The 22,827-nt window shown below is 42.1% G+C and overlaps 1 protein-coding gene and 5 non-coding genes across 6 annotated transcripts; 3 read left to right on the top strand and 3 right to left on the bottom strand.

The window, feature by feature from the left end:
* Nucleotides 1-1,251: 1,251 nt before the first annotated feature.
* On the top strand, nucleotides 1,252-9,203 carry LOC116677125 (gastrula zinc finger protein xFG20-1-like). Its single transcript, XM_032507814.1, is given in 3 exon segments — nucleotides 1,252-1,753; nucleotides 4,103-4,390; nucleotides 8,473-9,203. Coding segments are annotated over 3 exon segments (1,212 nt in total). The 5' UTR covers nucleotides 1,252-1,560.
* Nucleotides 9,204-15,033: 5,830 nt separating this feature from the next.
* trnal-aag (transfer RNA leucine (anticodon AAG)) lies at nucleotides 15,034-15,115 on the top strand. The gene has a single exon. It is a non-coding gene; the product is annotated as a tRNA-Leu (tRNA).
* A 1,359-nt stretch (nucleotides 15,116-16,474) lies between these two features.
* trnas-uga (transfer RNA serine (anticodon UGA)) lies at nucleotides 16,475-16,556 on the top strand. Its single transcript has one exon. It is a non-coding gene; the product is annotated as a tRNA-Ser (tRNA).
* A 760-nt stretch (nucleotides 16,557-17,316) lies between these two features.
* trnat-cgu (transfer RNA threonine (anticodon CGU)) lies at nucleotides 17,317-17,388 on the bottom strand. The gene has a single exon. It is a non-coding gene; the product is annotated as a tRNA-Thr (tRNA).
* A 1,337-nt stretch (nucleotides 17,389-18,725) lies between these two features.
* Nucleotides 18,726-18,799, bottom strand: trnat-agu (transfer RNA threonine (anticodon AGU)). The gene has a single exon. It is a non-coding gene; the product is annotated as a tRNA-Thr (tRNA).
* A 1,658-nt stretch (nucleotides 18,800-20,457) lies between these two features.
* trnaq-uug (transfer RNA glutamine (anticodon UUG)) lies at nucleotides 20,458-20,529 on the bottom strand. Its single transcript has one exon. It is a non-coding gene; the product is annotated as a tRNA-Gln (tRNA).
* Nucleotides 20,530-22,827: the final 2,298 nt, after the last annotated feature.

Here is a 22,827-nt window from a genome sequence, read left to right on the forward strand (position 1 = left end):
TACCAGCTGCTAATTGTTTACCACAGCTACATTTAGACTACTACTACCACTGCTTGGCCCATTTTCACACAGCCCTAAAGCTACTCACTACTCAAATCAACAATGCCAGAGAAAAATGACAAAGAGTGATAACATTTTTTAATAAAGTACTGGCATTTTTTCATCAACAGTTTCACTCTACCAATTGACAACTCCTTGGTCTCCCCTTCCCCTCAGGACAAGAATCTGGGCGTAATCCTCGACTCCTCCTTATCCTTTCAGTCACACATAAATAATATCTGCCGGTCTGCATACTTCCACCTACGCAACATTAATCGTCTCCGTCCCTCCCTTACCACTCACACTGCCTCCATCCTTATCCACAGCCTCGTCACCTCCCGCCTTGACTACTGTAACTCCCTCCTTTTTGGCCTCCCTCAAATATCCCTCCATAAACTTCAACTTCTTCAGAACTCAGCAGCTCGTGTCGTCACCAGAACCCCCTTTCCATCATATAACCCCTGTCCTCCAGCAGCTCCATTGGCTTCCAGTTCAATTCAGAATACAATTTAAAATCTTTCTCCATACTTTCAAAGCCATCCATAACCTTGCTCCTCCATATCTAACTGAACTCCTTCACATCGCCGTCCCCTCCCGCTCCCTCAGATCCTCCACCTCTATCCACCTCACTGTACCCCCAGCTCGACTTGTCACCATGGGGACCAGAGCCCAGACTGGAGCTCCAACCCTGCTGCTCAGGGGGAACCTCTGCTTTAACCACCGACAGCTGCTGGACGTCTGAGGAGAAGAATCAGATACATGCACATTAGTGTTTTTTGGCACATTAGTAAAGTGCCAAAAACCAACATGAAAAAACAGCAAGAGTGTCTTGTTTTGTTTCCAAGTCCCAGATGGAGTCTAGAGTCTGGGTATTTTAATTCCAAAAGACAAAGGAATTTTATCAGGATGCCTAGTATCCTAATCCATGTAATAACTGGCCTTTAACAATAAAATCTCCCAACCACATATAGGTTATTAGTCTGGCTATGGCCGGGTAAACTCAAACTATCCTTTAAAGACAATTTTTAATATCTAATATATATATTTATATATATTTTATTTATTTAAATATATTTATATCAAAGTTCTTAGAGCAAGACGTTTTTAGGAATTGAAGAATGTTTACCCTTAAAATAAACCACTTCTTGTACCTCCTTTTTACACAGACCTTTATTTTGAAGGCTATTCACCAAGCTGCAGCAAAACCGGATGTTACTCTTTGAGCAATATGGCGACTAACGTGAGTGAAAACATTGGAGTCGGTTTGTTGTGCTGAGAAAGTGTGTGAGCTCCGACAGATGTGGTCCTTCAGAGCCTATGTGTGTCCGGATAAACCTGTCTCATGGACTTTGTGCTGCTCACCTTCTTTCTGAATGTTTTACCTCGGACTCATCTCCCGGAAGCTACAAAGCTAATGACGCTAGCTTAGCATGCTAGCTGCTTAGCAACAGTTTGAAGGAAAACAAACAGCGTTTTTTGACGGAGTTTGTTCGGAGGAAAAGTTTCTGTCATCGTGTGAAAATGTCTAAAGTCCAAATGCTGAGAGGGCTGGTGGAGCAGTGACTAACTGCGGCTGCTGAAGAGATATTTGGGCTGGTTGAAAGAACGATAGCAGAGTACGAGGAGGAACTGTGTCGTTCTAAAGAGGAGCACGAGCGCCAACGGAAACGACTGGACGCTGTTTTCAGCCCTCAGCTCCGGCTGCACAGAGCAGGTTGGTACCTTTACTTCTTCTCTCCGGTCACCCTCCGGTTACACTGACATCAGACCGGGATGGGCCCACTTCCAGGACCCCTGTCATTCTGGTTCATCAAACCATGTTATAAACTAAGTTAATTAGCCTCCATGATGCTAATGTGCAGACAGGTCAGCCGAAGCCAGTCCAGGGCTCCAGACTAACTGTTTCACTAGGACCACTACAGACTCTAACTGAACTGTTGGACAGGAACAATTTAAGGATGCACAGCTTAAATCTACACAAGCACTATTTGTTTTTATATGGAAAATAGTTTTATAATTATATTATCAACTGTGCCAATGGGCCGTTTGCTTATGGCCAGACAATGCAACCTATATGTATTTTGTATATTATAGAACAAGCAGTCACATCCAGGGGCGTAGCACAAGATCCTGGGCCCTAGTCCTGATGGGCTCCAATGTTCCTCAACTCCCCCCCAATATAAATACCCGGGCCTCGGTACACATATCTATAGGCCTAGATGTTTATAGGGTAATAACTATTAACTAATGCTAGGTAGTAGGAGTAGGCTGATCTGTCTACACACATTTTAAGCCTCCTTTCTCAACATTAGACTTCTTTACTGTGGTTACTAGGCCTACTTCATTAGTTTTCTCTCTACCTTTACTTGCCAACCTGTGTGCTATGGTGTCTCTGATCATCATTAATTTATCCGGCCGTAGTCCTGGGTCCTCTGGCAAAGCTGGTCTCATGCTCTCTTCACCCCCATCCTCCTCAGATCTCATCTTTCTTTACGAAGGATACATTTGATATTAAGCTATTATATTTAATTGTAACCTGATATAACACACTAAGATGTTTTAGTTAAAACCTTTAAATCAAAATGGCTAAACATGGTTTACTTTAATTTTGATACAAGTCCACCGGGTCTCAAATCCAAAGAGGATGGTCTGTTGCATCTCTACCCCCCCCCCCCCCCCCCCCCTGGTGTCACAGCCCTGTGTTTCAATGTTAGATCTACTTCTACTAAATCTGACATAGCTAATGTTGACATGTATTTATCAATGATCTACCAAGCTACATATGACACTGATTAGCCTTTCATTGCTAAGTAGAGACATAGCCTATTATAAAATTAGGCATGTTTCAAACTAGGCTATTATAACGGTGTTTTGAATGGAAACAGAGGTTAGTGTTGTTTACATGTACAAGTTATTTGATACTGTATATTCTGCTCTTTCAATGGGTTGTCAGTCTGTTTTTAACGGTCGGAGATATTCAAGCAGTTTAGCGCCATGGATTTAGTTTCTAGTAAGTTACCAGTTGTTTCCCCTCATTTGGTTTTTCCTTCCTTTTTTGTTTTTTCCCGTTTTTTTTACAAATAACTACTGTACTGTAAAATAACAATTTTAATCATCAATACGAACTGAAGGCTTCAAATTGCGAAGATCAGCACCGCCCCCCCCCCCCCCCCCCCCGCGACCAGAGTCACTGGATCAGAACGGGAGAAAATGAAAAATGATTATGAAAAACAATACAAAGTACAGTAGGAGAAATAGTAACTCCCGTGTATTTCACAGCTCTTCTGACTGAGCCGCTGCAAACCCGTGAAGCAGCGAGACGGTGGAAGGTGAACTGCAACATCGCGAGGGTTCACTGTATAACAAACAGACACATGGTCGGAGAATCTAGGAAGAATTTAAAGCTTTTACTCTTAAACACAAAAGGCGCGTCTACTTTAATATACAGTGTATATTTAAACATATCTGTGGTCAAGCTCAGTGCCTCGCTGTGTTGAATTAACTCTGAAACTTTCTCTTTGAGTCCCTCACGTTTTGCGTGATGGTGTGGCGTGCTGGCGCTGTATATTAACAATATCCTTCCTACCACAAGCAATAAAACTCTTTAACATGTCATCCCTGGGTGCTAGATGAGACTTTTAGACACCACAATACTGCACTAAGGGCAACCGGCACGATTGGTTCATTTACATTTTAGCATACATTTAGCATATTACTTAAGCAGTTGCACATTTTTGTTTTCCCATCCTGTATGTATTTAAACATTTGTTCTTATATTTTATTCCTATTATTATTATTTCATGTATATTGTATGTATGTATATTTTTTACTATTATCTCATTTATATTTATATTCTGTGTTGTGTGACTTATGTACGTGTGCTGCTGTAACACCGTAATTTCCCATTTTTTGGGGATCTATAAATATCTATCTATCTATCTATCTATCTATCTATCTATCTATCTATCTATTGACTAGTGGACTGGGAGATTACAGCCCTAGTGTTCTGGTCTTTTCTCCAATAACAGTGGTATCCTATTTCTTTGGTTGTCTGTCCCTCCAGAGCTCCCACAGCAACATGTCTGTAAGGAGGAGGAGGTTCTCTCGGACCAGCAGCTCAACATGCCAGTTATAACCTCTGTGGAATCAGAAGCAAACCGTGACCACCAGCTCCTCTCTCACAACTCTCATAGAGCTGAGAGCCAAGATCAGAAAGGAGGCCAGCATGGAGACTCAGGGTCAACTAGAAATGCAGAGCCAGAACCAAAGAAGAGACGACGCAAGAGCAGAAGTCACAGCAACAACGTAGACAACACTAACATGTCAGAGGTTTACCCTAATACTCAAACAGGTAAAAAGAGCATTGCAGCACTTGGAGCGCTTTAAAAGCAGTTTTATACAGTCTATGTTTAAAACTCAGTGAAAAAAGTAGCGTTTGTGATGCAGTCGGCTCGTAAAATTAAATAAGAAAAATAAATACGGGGTGGCTGTGGCTCAGTGGTAGAGCGGTTGCCTGCCAATCAGAAGGTTGGTGGTTCGATCCCCGCCCCTGCAGTCATTGTCGAAGTGTCCTTGGGCAAGACACTGAACCCCGAGTTGCCCCCGGTGCTGCGCATCGGAGTGTGAATGTGTGTGAGTGTTTATCTGATGAGCAGGTGGCACCTTGTACGGCAGCCTCAGCCACAGTGTATGAATGTGTGTGAATGGTGAATGTATCCTGTAGATGTAAAAGCGCTTTGAGCAGTTGTTAAGACTGGAAAAGCGCTATGTAAATACAGCACATTTACATTTAAATACATTTTTCTTTTAATAAAAAAAAATCTAAGTTATTTGAAAATGAAATCGCGAACCGGGTGAATCAATATCACAAATTACCTGCTATGACGACCAACCACGCTTGCATCACGCATGAGGCGGTACTAATCTGCAGAGTCAAGCAGGAAACAATGTAATGGAAAAACGCTAGGGGTGATCCGAGTACCCGGCTGAAACGAGTATCAAGCACGAGTATAAGCACTTTTGCCGAGTACAAGTATTATACGAGTAATATGAGTCAATATCCGTGCTCGGATTGAATAAAACTCCTCAACTGGCCGCGCAGCGTTCTGTGATAATCACAGCGCCCCCCCCCCCCCCCCCCCCCCTACAAACCCGCTCGGATCAATCACACACGCACACACACAGAACATGGAGAAATGCACTCCCTCTCTCCCTCTCTCTCTTTCTCTCTCTCTCTCTCTCTCTCTCTTTCTCTCTGTCTCTCTCTCGCGCGCGCTCCCGCTCCGTCAGGCAGTTAATCGGGTCTGCGGATCTGTTCCGTTAACGTTTAGGGTTTCTTCAGCTTCAGGTTTGTTTTTAACTTTGGTTTGTAGTCCTTACATAGTAACCAGTAGATTTCTGGTGAACGTGGGTTTGTAGTCCTTACATAGTAACCAGTAGATTTCTGGTGACGTGGGTTTCAGTCATGCTGCTTGGTTTAAATGCAACTCCCGTTGCGTCTCTGCCATCGGAGATTTTTTTTTTTTTTACTGTTAGTTGCCCTCCGCCCCCTCTCTCTCTGTGTGTCTCTCTCTTACTCTTACTCACACACACACACACACACACACACACACACACACACACACACACACACACACACACACACACACACACACACACAAACATATACCTGGTGTGGAAATAAAAAAATAAAAAAGAACCAAAAAAATAAAAAATCACACTGATCATAAAAAATAAAAAGTTAAAAAATAAAAAGTTATATTGAGTATGAAAACTCTTGTTCATTACATTTTACTTCATGATTGCAACCGCATGTGTTGTATTAATTGTTGCAAAACGTTCTGTATATAGTTTGTTTGTTACCATGACAACACCATTGATCTGAAGCTTGATGCTGTCATGTAAATAGTTTTCAAATCAGGAATAAATATAACAATTTCTGATCAACTCATATCAACTGCATGCTTAAATAACATACCAGTTAAAGCCCCGCACATTTCAAGAGAACCTGACCCACTTCCGGGTTAAATCTGGCCACTTCCGGTTTAGGCCCCGCCCACTCCGAGTACGGATCCGGATACAGATAATTCATGTGGTAAACAGATACAGATACAGATAATGCTGTACTCGCTCATCCCTAAAAAACGCCATTATAGATCAGACTTATTTTTGGAGCCAGTGGAGTCGCCCCCTGCTGAAAATTAGATAGAATGCAGCTTTAATGAGCTTCAGCATTGGCTTCACTTTTTAGCCCCCCAAAGGGTCATTCATTAGTTTTACAGTCTATGTTCTCAAGGAAAAGAGAGCAAGTGTTCTGGTCTTTTCTCCAATAACAGTGGTATCCTATTTCTTTTGTTGTCTGTCCCTCCAGAGCTCCCGCAGCAACATGTCTGTAAGGAGGAGGAGGTTCTCTCTGACCAGCAGCTCAACATGCCAGTTATAACCTCTGTGGAATCAGAAGCAAACCGTGACCACCAGCTCCTCTCTCACAACTCTCATGGAGCTGAGAGCCAAGACCAGAAAGGAGGCCAGCATGGAGACTCAGGATCAACTAGAAATGCAGAGCCAGAACCAAAGAAGAGACGACGCAAGAGCAGAAGTCCCAGCAACAACGTAGACAACACTAACATGTCAGAGACAGGTAAATGTAATAAGTCTTTCATGTGTGACATGTGGAAAAGTGTAATTCAGAATTTCGGAGACACATGATCATCACATAGGTGAAAAGCCTTATTATTGCAAAACATATGGAAAAGATTTCAGACATAAGGATGTTTTTAACATTTACATGAGAATCCACACAAGTGAGAAGTCTTATTCTTGTAAAACATGTAGAAAAGACTTTGGACGTAATGATAACTTGAAAATCCACATGAGAACCATCATTTATACATAGTAGTGGCTTGTTGGTCCACGTGAGAAGAGCCCAGACAGTTGAGAAATTGTACATTTGCAAGACTTTTGGAAAAAGATTCAGACGGTTCAGCATTATTAAAGTTAAGGAGAATCCACACAGGTGAGAAGTTTTATTCTTGTGCAACATGTTGAAATGACTTTGGACTTAAAGATAACTTGAAAATCAACATGAGAACCATGATTTATACATAGTAGAGGCTTGTTGGTCCACGTAAGAAGAACCCACACAGGTGAGAAGCTGTATGTTTGCAAGACCTGCAGGAACAGATTCTGTCATGATTCAGGTTTAATGCAGCAGATGAGAAGCCCCAGAGGATAGACTCTGAACAGTGGCCGCTGCAGTCTTGTTTTTTTTTTTTTATCAGGCTGTTTTAGAGAATGTAATCCGCTTTGGAATGACTGCATGGGAACCTTTATGTATCATCGAAATTTAAGTTATTGGTTATTTGTTAAAGAAAGATAATCACTTTTTCAGTCCCTTTTTGGCCAGTGCGTACTTAAACAGGTGAAGATTATCCTCTGTGATCCGTCCCATGTTCTGGACTGAGTTTGTTAATTGTTATCATATAGGCATTGGTCGTTTACCGGTTTCAAGGTATATTGTGGTTTGAAAAAGTCACGGTTTCAAATCCTCTAAAGTTTTCTATAGTGTTCCTAAGGTATCAGCTTTTTACCCAGACATTTTAAATTAATACATTTGAAAGCTGTGATTGCAAAACCGTGAAACCGTAATATTTTTGCTTAAGGTTATCATACTGTCAGGATCTCATACACATATACACAGCTCAGCAGTTCAGATAGAACATGTTGCCTATGGGGACATGGGTTATGACAATTATTTTAGAGAATAAAATGACAAGTATTTTAAGTGTAACAAACGCTACCTCATTTACACTTTCAGAAATCAGCTCTAAAAACTGTATACTTGTATTTGAGTAAAGTTGATATACAGAGTCATGCCAGTGGTTCTCTATTTTATTACCGTGAATAACATTTGGGTTTTTCTCCTGAAAAAAAAAGCAGAACACTTCTTCCACCTCTGCGTTTTTTCTAAAAATCATTGCTTACAAAGTAGCTCATTGTTAACCTTACTACGTTAGGAGAGATGCGTCATTTGTGATTTAACATAATTTCAATATATAGAGTAATTGATCCCAGAAGTTTGAATCTCTGAATATCTTTACTATTTTGCTCTCGTTTATAAAACCGTGAGCACGGTTTATGAATCCGTGCGCACAGTTTATTATTTATTTATTATTATTGTTTTACTCATCTGACCCCAGGGGGGCGCCGTATGTTTCTGTGATAAAGAGCCGAACTGCCTCACATTCATTTAAGCATAATGTCGTCAGATTACCAGGTGTGAATATTTGTAAAAACTGCTTGTACTTTAAAAAAAAATAATAGCAGAAAGCAACAATTTGGTTGTAGTTAAGAGCCCTGTAAAGAGATCCTGTCAACATGAAATTACAGTTTTCTAACAGTTTTCTACATGTGCTTGTACTTCCTTAATCTCAGACGTCCAGAAGCTGTCGGGGGTTAAAGCAGAGGTTCCCCCTGAGCAGCAGGGGTGGAGCTCCAGTCTGGACCAGGAGGACCCAGACCCCCACACACATAAAGAGGAACAGCAGCAGCTCTGGACCAGTCGGGAGGAAGAGCAGCTTCAAGGGCTGGAGGAGGCTGATATCAAGTTCCCGTTAACTTCTATCCCTGAGAAGAGTGAAGAAGATGATGAAGAGAAAGCTCAGTCCTCACAGCTTCATGAAAGCCAAACTGAGGAGAACAGAGAAGCAGAGAGAACAGGAGCTGATGGAGAGGACTGTGGAGGACAAGAACCAGCCAGGAACTCAGATCCAGATAGTCCTTTACAACCAGCTACTCATGACAAGACTTCAGACTCCCCTGAATCTGATGATAGTGCAGAATGGGAGGAGACTAGGGAACCTCAGACAGGTTTAAACCTTCTGCCAAACAATGAAGAACCTGTAAGTGATGTTGGATGTAACACTGGAAACACATCAGTTAGCTCCTCTGAATGTAAAGGAAGCTTTGGCCGCAAAAAACATCTGCAGAAACACTCTGGAGTCCAAACACAAGAGAAACCATTTAGTTGCTCAGTTTGTGGTAAAAGATATCTTCGGAAGAAAACCTTAATGACTCACATGAAACTTTATTCAAAAGAAAAATGTTCCACCTGCTCAGTTTGCAAAGCAAGTTTCTGTCAGCCTGGCAATTGGTTGTACACATGAGAATCCACAGAGGTGAAAAACCATTTAGTTGTTCAGTTTGTGATCAAAATTTGCACTGAAGCAAAATCTGAGACAACATTTGACTGTCCACACGGGAGAAAAAACATTTAGTTGTTCAGTTTGTAGTAAACGTTTTGCACAAAAGAAAACTCTGAGACAACATTTGACTGTCCACACGGGGGAGAAACCATTTAGTTGCTCAGTTTGTAGTAAAAGTTTTGCACAAAAGCAAAATCTGAGACAACATTTGACTGTCCACACAGGTGTAAAATCATTTAGTTGCTCAGTTTGTAGTAAAAGTTTTGCAGCCCCTAGCAATCTGAGACAACATTTGACGGTCCACATGGAGGAGAAACCATTTAGTTGCTCAGTTTGTTGTAAAAGGTTTACACAAAAGCGAACTCTGAAACGACACTTGATCATCCACACAAGTGCTGAATCTGAGATCCCTTAAATTGCATTTTCATTCCCTTTTGTCCCTTCCTGCCTTAATCCGTCCCACCGGGGAAGCATGGGAGAGACAGAGGAGACATCCTTTCTTCTAAACCATCACATAACTTCGTCAGCTTCTGTGGACGGAGTTAGCGATGGCGTTCGGCTGCATGGCCATCAGGTCCCGTTGTTCTGGACCGAGACCAGTGAAGTCAATTAGAAGCTATTAGGCAACCAGGCTGCCAACCAGAAGCTATTAGGCAACCAGGCCGCCAACCAGACGCTGGACAACCAGGCCGCCAACCAGACGCTGGGCGACCAGGCCGCCAACCAGACGCTGGGCGACCAGGCCGCCAACCAGACGCTGGGCGACCAGGCCGCCAACCAGACGCTGGGCGACCAGGCCGCCAACCAGACGCTGGGCAACCAGGCCGCCAACCAGACGCTGGGCGACCAAGCCGCCAACCAGACGCTGGGCGACCAAGCCGCCAACCAGACGCTGGGTGACCAAGCCGCCAACCAGACGCTGGGCGACCAGGCTGCCAACCAGACGCTGGGCGACCAGGCTGCCAGCCAGACGCTGGGCGACCAGGCTGCCAGCCAGACGCTGGGCGACCAGGCTGCCAGCCAGACGCTGGGCGACCAGGCTGCCAGCCAGACGCTGGGCGACCAGGCTGCCAACCAGACGCTGGGCGACCAGGCTGCCAGCCAGACGCTGGGCGACCAGGCTGCCAGCCAGACGCTGGGCGACCAGGCTGCCAGCCAGACGCTGGGCGACCAGGCTGCCAACCAGACGCCCGTTACCTTGTCAACCTGATGTGCCTTTGACATGTTTCTGCATGTACCTACTTATATCTGTGCTGATATTAAACTGAACTGATTTTACTTTACTTCTCTGATAAATTTTAAGCAATGAATGATTTCATCTGCCAGGAAGCACAATGGTTTCCCTTGCCATTACTTTATGCATGCCTCCAAACTAAAAGAATTGCACGAAAGGTTGTCAGGCTAGATTAACTACAACAATCAGCATGGCAAGTACCCACTAGTAGGCTTGAGTCTATTTTAGTTTAAAAGTTGTTTTCCTTTTAGTCTTGGGTCAAATTTGACTTAAGTTTCTTTATCAGAAATGAGTTTCTGTTAACCAAAAATAACATGGGTGGTTATCAATGATCTTTGCTAGTAAAATTACTGATTTCATTGAATTTTAAGGTTTTAAATGCATAGTGTTTGGTTTTCCTAGGTCAGTTTTGACCTGTTGGTCCAATGGAGCACTATGTGCTTTAAAGGGGCGGCTGTGGCTCAGTGGTAGAGGGTTGCCTGCCAATTGGAAGGTTGGTGGTTTGATCCCTGCCCTGCAGTCATTGTCGAAGTGTCCTTGGGCAAGTCACTGAACCCGAGTTGCCCCCGGTGCTGCGCATCGGAGTGTGAATGTGTGTGAGTGTTTATCTGATGAGCAGGTGGCACCTTGTACGGCAGCCCCGGCCACAGTGTATGAATGTGTGTGAATGGTGAATGTTTCTGTAGATGTAAAAGCGCTTTGAGCAGTTGTTAAGACTGGAAAGCGCTATATAAATACATTACAGCAGATGAGCACATGTAAAGACCCACTAAAACACCTGCACACATACACGGCCCCACAAAACACAATCGTACAACCAGCAGCTGCAAACTACCTCATGTAATGGTAACATTGTGCTTTCCAACACATGGAAGTGCACAGTACCAGAGACCTGCAAAGATCACATTGTGCTCTCAACATAAACATGCGTGTACACACACCTGGGGAAATGGTTATGTATTGTACTTTCAAGCAGACGGAGACATCAGTCCCTCCAGACTTTTTGGCCTTTTTTTTTGTGAGTATTGCAGTCCAAAATGCCAGATTTTTTTCGCGGGAGCTTCTGTACAGCTTTTTGTCTTGGAATAAAAGTTGCAATGCCTTTTTTTTTTTTTTTTTTTTTTTTTTTTTTAAATAACTTGAGGAAAATAAAATTACTCTAGGCTAAGTTTTGTACTAACCTTCTGAAAAAGGCTCAGGATGCTGCAAATGTTGGTGTAATATGAAACTGGCTGGAGGATTTAAGACAATTTGAATTAATCAAATGAACATATGTGTCTGTGGCTTGTTTATCTTTACGTTCATTCCTCACCTGGCCTCGGACACATTCCTATGGTTCGATAAAGTATTTGTTAGGCTTTAACGTATCATTGCACTTACAATAATGAGTGAAGCTGTTCTCAGTTTAGGTCATCCTGTACGCCTCTTCTCCAGTTTTTCCTGCATCCCTCATGTGTCATATACTGAGACAAAGACTGGCGCGTGGGACTGCTGGGATTTGTTGAAGTCGCGGAAGATTCCGGTTCTTGGTCAAATTTACGGAAAAGTTCCAGTGATTGGTCAAAATTGGGGGTTGCACCAAAGTCACGGTGATTGGTTGAATTTGTGTGAATTGTACAATTACGACATTGCGAAATGCTGGAGGGACTGACACACACAGTTATGTTCAGATTAATAGTGAATAAAACAGTGAATAATGCTCAAAATCATCCTTAGAATAACTTTTAATTCCATAACATAAATACAATGGGAAGGCTGCACATTCAATTCCAAATCACACTTATGACCTCAATAGTGTATGTGTGTGAGTGAGACTGTATGTGTGTGTGTTGTCTGTGTGTGTGTGTATGCGTCTGTGTGTGTCTTTGTATGTGTGTATATATGTTTCTGTGTGTGCTTGTGTGTGTGTACGTGATAATGTATGTGGGTGTGTGAGAGTGTATATGTGTGTACGTGTGTGTGTGTGTGTGTGTGTAACATGGTCGCCTGGAAGTCCTCCTGGTGTTCTGACACTGTCGAGATAAACCTCTTTAAACCATATTATTCTGCTTTTTACCCTGCTGCCTTGTGGTTCAAGTTCCAAAGACGAGCTCCAATAAGCTGCGGGTCTATGCTAATGACGGCTGTATATATATATATATATATATATATATATATATATATATATATATATATATATATATATATACATATATACGTGTATGTGTGGGTCCCTTCTAATGACGGCTGGTGTCTTCTACTCAAGAAACCCAGGTGGTGTAGTGCAGGTGTAGTTCTGTCCAGAAGGAGTTATTCCATGCTCTGCTTTACTGAGGAATCTGATGTAGAACTGGATTGGTATGTGGCCGGGGTGGATCATGGGGGGAGAGCGGGCACACGTGTATTTTGAGGTTTATGCCTCGACGCAGAGACGGGCCCGAGGTCCGGTGCTTTGTGATACCAGTCCCCTGATGGGATTACTGGTAGAGCGGCCATCTTTAATTGGTGCCTGTTCTTGTGTATTTGTCTTTTTATTTAGTTTTTGTTTTATGGACCAGGAGTCTAATAATAAAGGCTAAGTATTGTGTAATCAGCTTCTACAATCATATCAGCACCATCAGGGCCGGCCTGTGGCTTAGGCAGTATAGGCAAATGCTAAGGGCGCAAACCACCAGGGGGCGCCCGGCCTGTGCTGTACCTATAACGTCACCTTAATTAAAAATAAATAAGCCCGACTTCCTTTACTTGCATCTAAATCTCATAATGTCAAAGCGTCCTAAACTGTCTGGTGCCCAGGGGAGGAAAAAAAGAAAAGAAGAGGAGGAAAAACGTGACAAAGACAGAGGTAATGTTACAGTAAAGGTGATGATGATAATGATATTATTTTGCTGTTGCAGAACAATGATCGATAATAGCATTAGCCGTTAGCATGACATAGTTGGCTAATCAATAAATAGCGAGCGCTATCTGTTAGTTTTAACATCGGTAAATGTTATGGAAGGGTTGTTGGAAAATAGTGATTTAAATGCCCCCCCTCTTGCCATCCTCAGGCAAATGTGTATATATTAGATTTATTAAGCAGATATAATATTAATTGCATTGACATGGTTATTTTACCTTTTCCCAGGTGGTAATAGTCGTTCAAAGTACTACTAATTTTTCCTACTTATCAGCCTAGCTATTAGCTGTGTTATAGCTCATATTATCTTAAGTGTGTTCATCATGTTAAACTATGTTAGTGTTAAAATGTACATCATTAATGTTACAGCAAAGTTAGCATTCCCACATGCTATAGTATATTATTCTGCAGTTTACCGATCCATTGCATTATTCTAATTAGCATTTCACTTTAATAACAATAAATTACAGTAATAATTTTTGTAATCCAAAATGTATATTGTATATTATAAACAATAGTGTACATCATGCATGCATCTCTTTTTTGTTTATATTATTTAATTTAATTTTACTTTATTCTTGAAATAATGTTTATTATTAGACTGGGGTCACATATTCCTCTTCTGTCTTCAGATGCACTGCTGAGGTTTCTCAGTCAAACCCCTGCAAATCATCTCGCCTCAGCAGCACCACCCAGCACTGAAGAAGCAGCATCAAGTGCCCCTCCTGTTGCTCCAGTAGACCGGGCTGACTGGCCACATCCGTTAACTGATAAGGTACGAACAGAGTTGGTTCACAGAGGTCCATTTCAAGTAGAAAATAGCTTTACATTCCCTAAAACAAAAGACGGACGAAGGTGTCAGCATGACTATTTTAACAGACTCTTAATCAATGGAGAAAAAGTCAGAAGAAGCTGGCTTATGTACTCTAAAAAAGACCATAGCTTGCACTGCTTCTGTTGCAAACTTTTCTCTAAAAGAGAGTACAAACTTAACAGGGAAGGACTAAAGGACTGGAAAAATGCAAGTCACTTGCTCAAGGTCCATGAGGATAGCCAGGAGCATAATGCTCACATGGCAACATGGAAGTGTAATACTTTCTATAGGTTATTTATATTGCATTTACGTTAATGTCACTTGTTTAAACTTTTTTGGTAGTATTTTAATTTAATACTTTATATAAGCTATTTATATTGTATTTCAGATATTGAGTTCATTTGTTTTGTTTCTTTAATTATTTTTAAGTTTTTTTAATGTGAATATTGTTTTATGTAAAAAAAAAATGTCCAAGACAAATCTTTTTAGTTTCTTGTGAGTATATGTACACTAGCAGACATGCAAGTACTGTACAGTGATGCAAAGGGGCGCCACCTAAAATCTTGCCTAGGGCACCAAATTGTTTAGGGCCGGGCCTGGAGATAACACAATATTTCTCATGAAGGCACATCTGACAACCACATTGTATCACAACGTCCAATCTTGTGCCTTTGTTATGCAAATACTCTGGAAGTCTACTTATAGAGCGAATGCGTTTCCCTTTTACCCTATTGATTATAAAACACCTGTCTGAGAATGTTGATCTCAGAAATAACCATAGAATCACAACTTCCATTCATGTGCTTGAGCAAGTGGTTGACCACCAGCAAGTCACTGTATTTTATTTTGGGAAGTGATATTTGCAGGTAGTGTGGCCGAGCGGTCTAAGGCGCTGGATTAAGGCTCTAGTCTCTTTGGAGGCGTGGGTTCAAATCCCACCACTGCCATTTGCTGAAATGTTACATACATTGGCACACTCCTTGCTGAGGATTAGCTAAACCTGACTTTCCAGCACCTTGGAGTAGAGTTTACCAAGGAGGCTGAGCAGTGTGATACTCCTGTAATGGGCAGATGCCATTCTTCTTGAAGAGGGGAACCACCACCCTGGTCTGCCACTCCTTAGGCACTGCCACAGACCTCCACGCAATGTTGAAGAGGTGTGTCAACCAAGACAGCCTCTCCTTACAATATTTCTCAACAAATTTAATCAATCCCTGGGGCCACTGTGGAGTTCTTTTACCTGATTTGATAAAACATTAGATCTCTTTTATGGTTCAAACAAGGGAGCATATCAATCAATCAAGCTGCCTCCACGAGGATCCACAGACACAGGCAGTGGACTACAATATGCACTTTGCCCGTGTCTGGTATTACTAATCCAATTGAATAGGTTATGAACACTGCAAACAGGTATAGCACCACTTTTTGAAGCCATACACAACATTAACATTACATATTTCACCCAGGTCTCCTCTCTTGGGAGTTTGGAGAGAGGGCATGTGACCAAAGTGAGGGCTCTGACACAGAGAGGGATATTCCAGAGGGTGAGGAGGATGAAGAAGAGGGTGAGGTGGATGAAGAAACATAAATGGGACAGAGAGAGGAACAGCCAGAGGGACAGCAAGTGGATCCATGTGGATCAAGTACTGCACCATCAGGTTTGTGATGAAGAAGGTTCTTACTATTTTCAAAGCAATGCAATTACAATTTCATTGTAGGTCTACTGTGTGTCCTTAAAATGGTGCTTTCTGCTGTCAAATTCTTTTTTTGTGTCAATACGGCTCTGTTTTTTTTTTTAAGCCTACATTTTTAAATGCATGCAGGTATACATGCATACAGTGGTGTGCATGTGTTTAGGAACCCAAGTTGACTAAAAAGAGGAATTAAAAAATCATTGTTTGGTAATTGATCTTAATGCCTTAATTAACGAAAAGGAAAAATCCAACCTTTAAGGACACCAATTGCACTGTCCAGTGATGGTGGTATAGCGGTGAGCATAGCTGCCTTCCAAGCAGTTGACCTGGGTTGATTCCCAGCCATCGCAGTAGTTTTCATTGTGTAGCTACTTGCTTTATTTGTCAAGAAGTAACCAGAAAGGTTACTTGCCCAACCCAATTTGATAAAATATTAGATATCTGTTATGGTACAAATAAGAGAGCATATCAATCAATCAAGCTGCCTCCACGAGGATCCACAGACACAGGCAGTGCACTACGATTTGCAATTTGCCCGTGTCTGGTAACTACTAGTAACCAACTGAAAAGTTTATGAACGTATGTGCAAACAGGTATACCGCTGGATTTCAGGTTGTCGTGGCCGAGTGGTTAAGGCGATGGGCTTGAAATCCATTGGGGTCTCCCTGCGCAGGTTCAAATCCTGCTGACAACGAGAGGCATTCTTTAAGATTGGCAGCAAACCAATGACACAATATGGTAAATCACACATTACCGAATTGCAGATGTACCTTTGTGAGCAATATTGTGTTATCTCACAGGTACTAGAAGCCACCAGTCTCCACCAAAGTATGTCTTTTCAGTCTGTGGTACAAGATTTGCAGTGAACGTTATATAGCAGTTCAATCATTTTGCCCAGGTTTGATTTCCAGCCATTTACAGGTTTTAAGGTTTTAAGGTTTTAAAGCTATACACAACATATTTCAATTTCCTTGCGAGAGTCATCCCAAAAGGATTAATAAAGATAAGTCTAAGTCTATCTCAGAAAAAAGTAAAAAACTCTGAAAATCTTCAGGGGATGTAGCTCAGTGGTAGAGCTCATGCTTACATGTATGAGGACCTGGCATCTCCAGCAGGTATATGGTAGAGTCTTAAAAGAGCTGCAGAAGATATTACCTCCTGTGGTAATCTGACTGGTAGACAGCACAACAAGCACTTTAAACGTACATGTTTCTATTTACAGTATTTATTAACTGTAGTGTAATGTATTTATTGTTTTATGCTCCAGTTTGAATGGGTGTTACAGCAGGTATGAGCACTGTAGTTTCTATATTTATGGAAGAAATGAACTTGACAAACTATTAAGTTAACTCTTCAGCCGGCGGAGACATTTCACTTCAGACACTAGCAGCAACAGACGCTGTGTTAAACAACAGACTGGAAATATATTTACTGCTGGTGCAAAGTATAAGGATTAGCAGAGGTTGGTTTCGATCCATCGACCTCTGGGTTACGGGCCCAGCACGCTTCCACTGCGCCCCTCTGCTCTGCTGTTCATACTCAGGGGCTGGACAAACAAGCTGAAATATGTCGGTCAAAGGCAGAAAGGAACTGTTCACTTGTGGTCATTAACGACAAAAAGACAAACCTGAAGAATAAAAAAAAATATTATGCATTGTCATGTTTCCTGTATTGAGTATCATTGTCAGACATAACACCATACCTTTTGACAGCGATAATTACCCCACTAACACAGAACGTTTAGAGAACGTTAGTTTTTGGTTCTCTAAAGGTTAGTTCGAACCAAAAACTAACGTTTAGGGAACGTTCCCTCCTGGTTATAACGTTTCCTGCTGGGATTTGGACCCAGGATCTCCTGTTTACAAGACAGGCGCTTTAACCACTAAGCTACAGCGCCTTCTACAGATGAGCCTGTCTTGCAAGAATACAACGAGCTAATGAACACGGTTGCTTCCATCCATCCATCTTCATCCAGCAGCTCCAGCAGGGGACCCCTACAAACTCCAGCAAATGAAAACAGCTGGACGTGTCGTTGACAGCTGGACGCGTTAAGGCCTCATGACTCGCTGTTCATAGGCAGGCCTACCCAGAACATCATAAGTCCTATCTATGCAATGTCTTTGAGAGATGAGAGATCCTTTCCCCAAAGCCCTGGTAAAATCCAACCTCCATGCCATAAGTCCCCTCATCACAAAGGTCATTAACCACTCCCTCCAGGCAGGCCATGTTTCATGGAAAGCCATGAAAAGCTTAAAACACAGTCCTAATTTAGTCCTCCTCAACAGTCAACATAACGTTTGCTTTGTGGCGTGTCTGTTTTTATTTCTCCCATGTTAACAGTATTGACCAATACGGTAGGCATTCTAACCTCAGCTGACACGCTCACGCCACGCACGCAGTGTGCAGGAGCCCTAAGCTTCCAAGGTAGGACTGAAGGAATTCATGGTAATAAAAACTTTATAATCTTCACACTAGAGTTGCAGAGTTGCAAAAAAAAAAGTGTCTGTCTAGTCAGCAGAAGTTCCTGGGTTCAAATCCCAGCAGCACCTTGTTGTTGCAGAGATTACCTGTACTTGTCTTTAAATTGCCTGCTAATCAGATGTTGTTGTGGGCGGGGCATTAAGTCTGACTCAGTGGTGAGTGAAATGGAGCAGCTGACTGACACAGAACTGTAGTGGAGCCAAAGTAGGGCATTTATTAATTAATTTCATTAGTTCTCAGGCAAATAGACCACCTTGTGGGTATGTTATTGGTGTTTCTGTGTAAATGTAACATGCCATTTTCATTTACTACCAGGGTACTTTCAAAGGGGTTGGGTTGACATGATGATGATACGCCAAAAGAGGTAATCTTTCCAATAACAAGGTACTGCTGGGATTTGAACCCAGGATCTCCTGTTTACTAGACAGGCACTTTAACCAACTAAGCCACAGCACCTCCACGAGCAACAACCCTATTAAGTCTTAATTTGTCTTTTACCTTGTATAAGCTAAACATACAGTATACTGACAGGTAGTATTGGGAGCAACGGCTTAGCTCACCTAGGCATGGCGGATCAATCCTATCCAGTAGATAGTTTGCAGAAGAGGAATAAATACATGGCAGGTCTCTCCCTTCAGCAGTTTGAGAACGCCAGTCCACTCCTTCTCATTGGTGCTGATCATCCACATATCACCCCCATAGAGCCAGTGAAGCTCGGTCTACCAGGTGGACCACTCACCATTTTAACCAGACTGGGGGGGAACGTTTCAGGGCCCAGCACGGATCGTGGAGCAACAGCTACGGATGCAACAGTACCTTCTGACGTCCACTGTTCCTTCCAACATGGAGCTCTTCCAGATTGTTGAGAATCTCTAGCAGCTGGATGTGCTGCTATACAAAAATGAGAAAGTGGTAACCAGGTCAAGACAAGACCAGGAGGCAGTAAGTCTGCTTGAAGAGAAGACTACGCGTGTGGAGGTGGACAGAATACTCCGCTATGCTGTAACAGTTTCCCTAACTCACCCGGCAAGGGAAAAGTACAACGCATATAAATTAAGGTAATGGGTGGATCTCTGATATCTATCGACTATAATCTAGTCCTGCCTACTTTATTTACACAACCCCAGAATACCCTCAACCCCACAAACACCCTAATTGCCTCTAATTTAGCTCAATAAACATACCAATAAAATTAAAAGAAGACCATGGAATATAAGTGTAACTGCTTAACTGTGTAACTAATTAAACAGGATGCACCATCTTCGTCCCCATCCCTTTCTGGCAGCCATATTTCATAAGAATGGCCAAGAAACCAAAGGAGCGTATGTGAAGTAGGTAAGGGAATATACTGTTGAAAGTCGGTGTGCAAATGTGAGCTGATGACTGTGCAACCCTTGCAAGCGACTTATCTTATCACCCCCCCCTCCCCCCAAAGCTACACCACCACAACAAACAGCAAAAAACAAAACAAAAACAATATCCCCAAAATCGAACCGACGCCTCCGGTGGAGACTGCGACCTGAACGCAACACCTTGGACCGCTCGGCCATCCTGACTGAATATTCCAACGTGTAGTAGGATCTCTCACAGAAATAATAATATGGTAAGTCAATTATGTTTTGATAAAGTAGGTTCTCAGTCATCCAGGTCATAGTTATCAAAGGAAGGTTCCCTATTGTCAGCCCAAATATATGGGTTTATGGGGACACGGAAGAAAGTCACCAGTGTGGAAATGTGCTTGACAATGGCAACACTGGATTTGCGGGATGTGAAGGCATCTCACCGACTCTGTACCCCAATGTGCAAATCATGTGGTGGAAATAGAGATCCACCATTGTGTCTGTCCAAAATGTCCTCCTGTGTTCAGACATGTGCCTACTAGATGGGAAATAGACTGACATTTGGGTCAACATTGTGGAAATATCTTTAATATGTTCAACTAAGTCTAAATTTGGAGCTCTTTTAAGTTAACGTGAAGTACAGGTCACAGCTCAACATGCCACCACCAACATACTGTTTTCAGTCAAACAGCCAAGAATATTTTACCCATTAGCCTAGATGTGGACAGTGTAGAGGTTGATTTTTTTATTCCACCAGTACTCTGGCTTAAAACCAGGTTCCACCGAGACTTGAACTCGGATCACTGGATTCAAAGTCCAGAGTGCTTACCATTACACCATGGAACCACTGTTCTGAAAGGGAACATTGGTTTGCCAGGCAGCTTCTTCCATAATATTAACACTTGGCACACAACAATTACTGGCTAACTTAAGTCATTTAGTAAGCTAAGCGTTCACACAGGATGTGGAACAAGAAAAGTCAAGAAAAGGTTTTAAAGGATTTGCCACAAACAATGAATACAGCAGTAGATAGGTCTACTGTGTACACATGGTAACTTTACATGGGTTGATAATGCAGATGCTCACAAAAGGTGCGGCTGTACTTTCAATTCAGTATCTTGCGCAAATTAATATCCACTATAATGTAGAGAATAGCTGAGTTCAAGCTTCCCAATACCATGTCTCTGAAATTAGTTCTAGAAGGAAACAATTCATGTAAGAAGTGGGATTTGAATCCTAGCCCCCAGTGGAGACTGCGACCTGAACGCAGCGCCTTGGAACGCTCAGCCATCCTATCTTTATCTTGTTTATCCTTATCTTCTTTAATAGTTTTTTAAATAAATTAAAACATAAAAAATATGACTAACATGGGATTATTTTTAATGTTATATTAATAAATAATGTTACAATTATATAACTAAGTAAGCAATAAAACCTTTAAATGAGCCCTTCCTGTTTTTTTTTGTTATGTCTCGGCAAGAAGTATTATGCTTTTGGGTCGTCTGTCCATCTCTACATCAGAATCAGAAATACTTGATTGATCCGTGAAGGGAAACTCTGGAAGAGACTGCTTCTTTGCGCCAGTAACCTAAGGATATTGGATTTATGCTTCTACAGGCCTCCGCTCTACCAACTGAGCTATTGAAGGTCAACAATGTTTATGAACACACTTCCCATTCTTATTGATGTGATAACACAGGAGCCCCTGGAGGGAATTTCGGAATCATCAGGGGCTGTAGCTCAGTGATAGAGCGCACTTCACAGTCTCAATGCCCAGATGTATTACAAGATTTGAAGTGAACATTGTATTGTCCAGTGATGGTGGTATAGGGGTGAGCATAGCTGCCTTCCAAGCAGTTGACCTGGGTTTGATTCCCAGCCATCGCAGTAGCTTTCTTTGAGTGATGTTACTTGCTTTTTTTACAAGAAGCCAGCAGAAAGGTTACTTGCCCAACCTGGTTTGATAAAACATTAGATCTCTTTGGGCTGCACGATTATGGCCAAAGTGATAATCACGATTATTTTGATCAATATTGAGATCACGATTAATTATCACAATTATTTGTTGATTTTCTACTCCAAAGTGCTGGAAAGGAAGGTTTCACCAATCGTTGAACCTCAGGTTAACAAGGAACAATCTCAGCAAGGTGATTGATGGATGATTATAGTTACTTCACCAAGTTCAGCCCAAATGACACAGCTGCAAGACATCACCATGGTTGGCTTCCAGCTATGTAATAGATGCAAATGGCATTGCTGGAATGCAACTTCATCATTTGTGCTGAACTGTAATGTATTGGTGAAGTAACTAAAAACATAAGAGGCAACTTGGCAGAGGATTGGCTGAAGCTTCCTTTCCACCACTTTGCCACCCGTAAGCTGATGGAACCTTTGTTGCCACCGTCCCTCAAAATGTGAATCACAGAACTTCCATCCCCTAAGCCCAAACAGCAGAGCAGAGTGGCGCAGCGGAAGCGTGCTGGGCCCATAACCCAGAGGTCGATGGATCGAAACCATCCTCTGTTAACTCTCAGCATTTGTATCAGCACTAGGGCTATTTCCAGTCTGTGGATGTTTAGCAAAGCATCTGTTGCTGCAAGTGAAAAGGAAACTTAATGGCATGTCAAGTTTAAGGGAACTACAGTGCTGATACCTGTTGTAACACCAATTCATCTGGAACATAATACATGTTATATCTATACAAATGTTCATTTTTGCAATATCACGTAGGTGAAAAGATTCCTCACAGTGGTGCTGGAGGCCAGGGTGATGCCATCCAGAGTAACTATCTCTTTGGATAATGCGTCACAGAGGTGCTTGGGCCCCAGAACAATAACTTAAGTTTTCCAATTTTCCATCAAGGAAATATGGCTGTGATCTGTCAGTGAATAGAAAGGCAATGGTCAAGTAGTTTGTTTGGCATGTAGTGTTTTTTGGGCTCCACTGCCAGATTGAGCTTTCTGATTATATTATACAACAGACTACTTTTGACACAAAACATTTAAAAAAAAATTCCATTGCGTGCAGTTGAAGCAGGATATGAAGAATTGCCAACATGCTGTACTACAATTTTGCTTCCTCCTCATCTGTGTTAAATTAACGATAAACTGGACAGTAAATTACGGATTAGGTTTGTAACAGCTC

Source organism: Etheostoma spectabile, unplaced genomic scaffold (genome assembly GCF_008692095.1).
Source record: "Etheostoma spectabile isolate EspeVRDwgs_2016 unplaced genomic scaffold, UIUC_Espe_1.0 scaffold00004415, whole genome shotgun sequence".
NCBI classification, from domain to species: domain Eukaryota; kingdom Metazoa; phylum Chordata; class Actinopteri; order Perciformes; family Percidae; genus Etheostoma; species Etheostoma spectabile.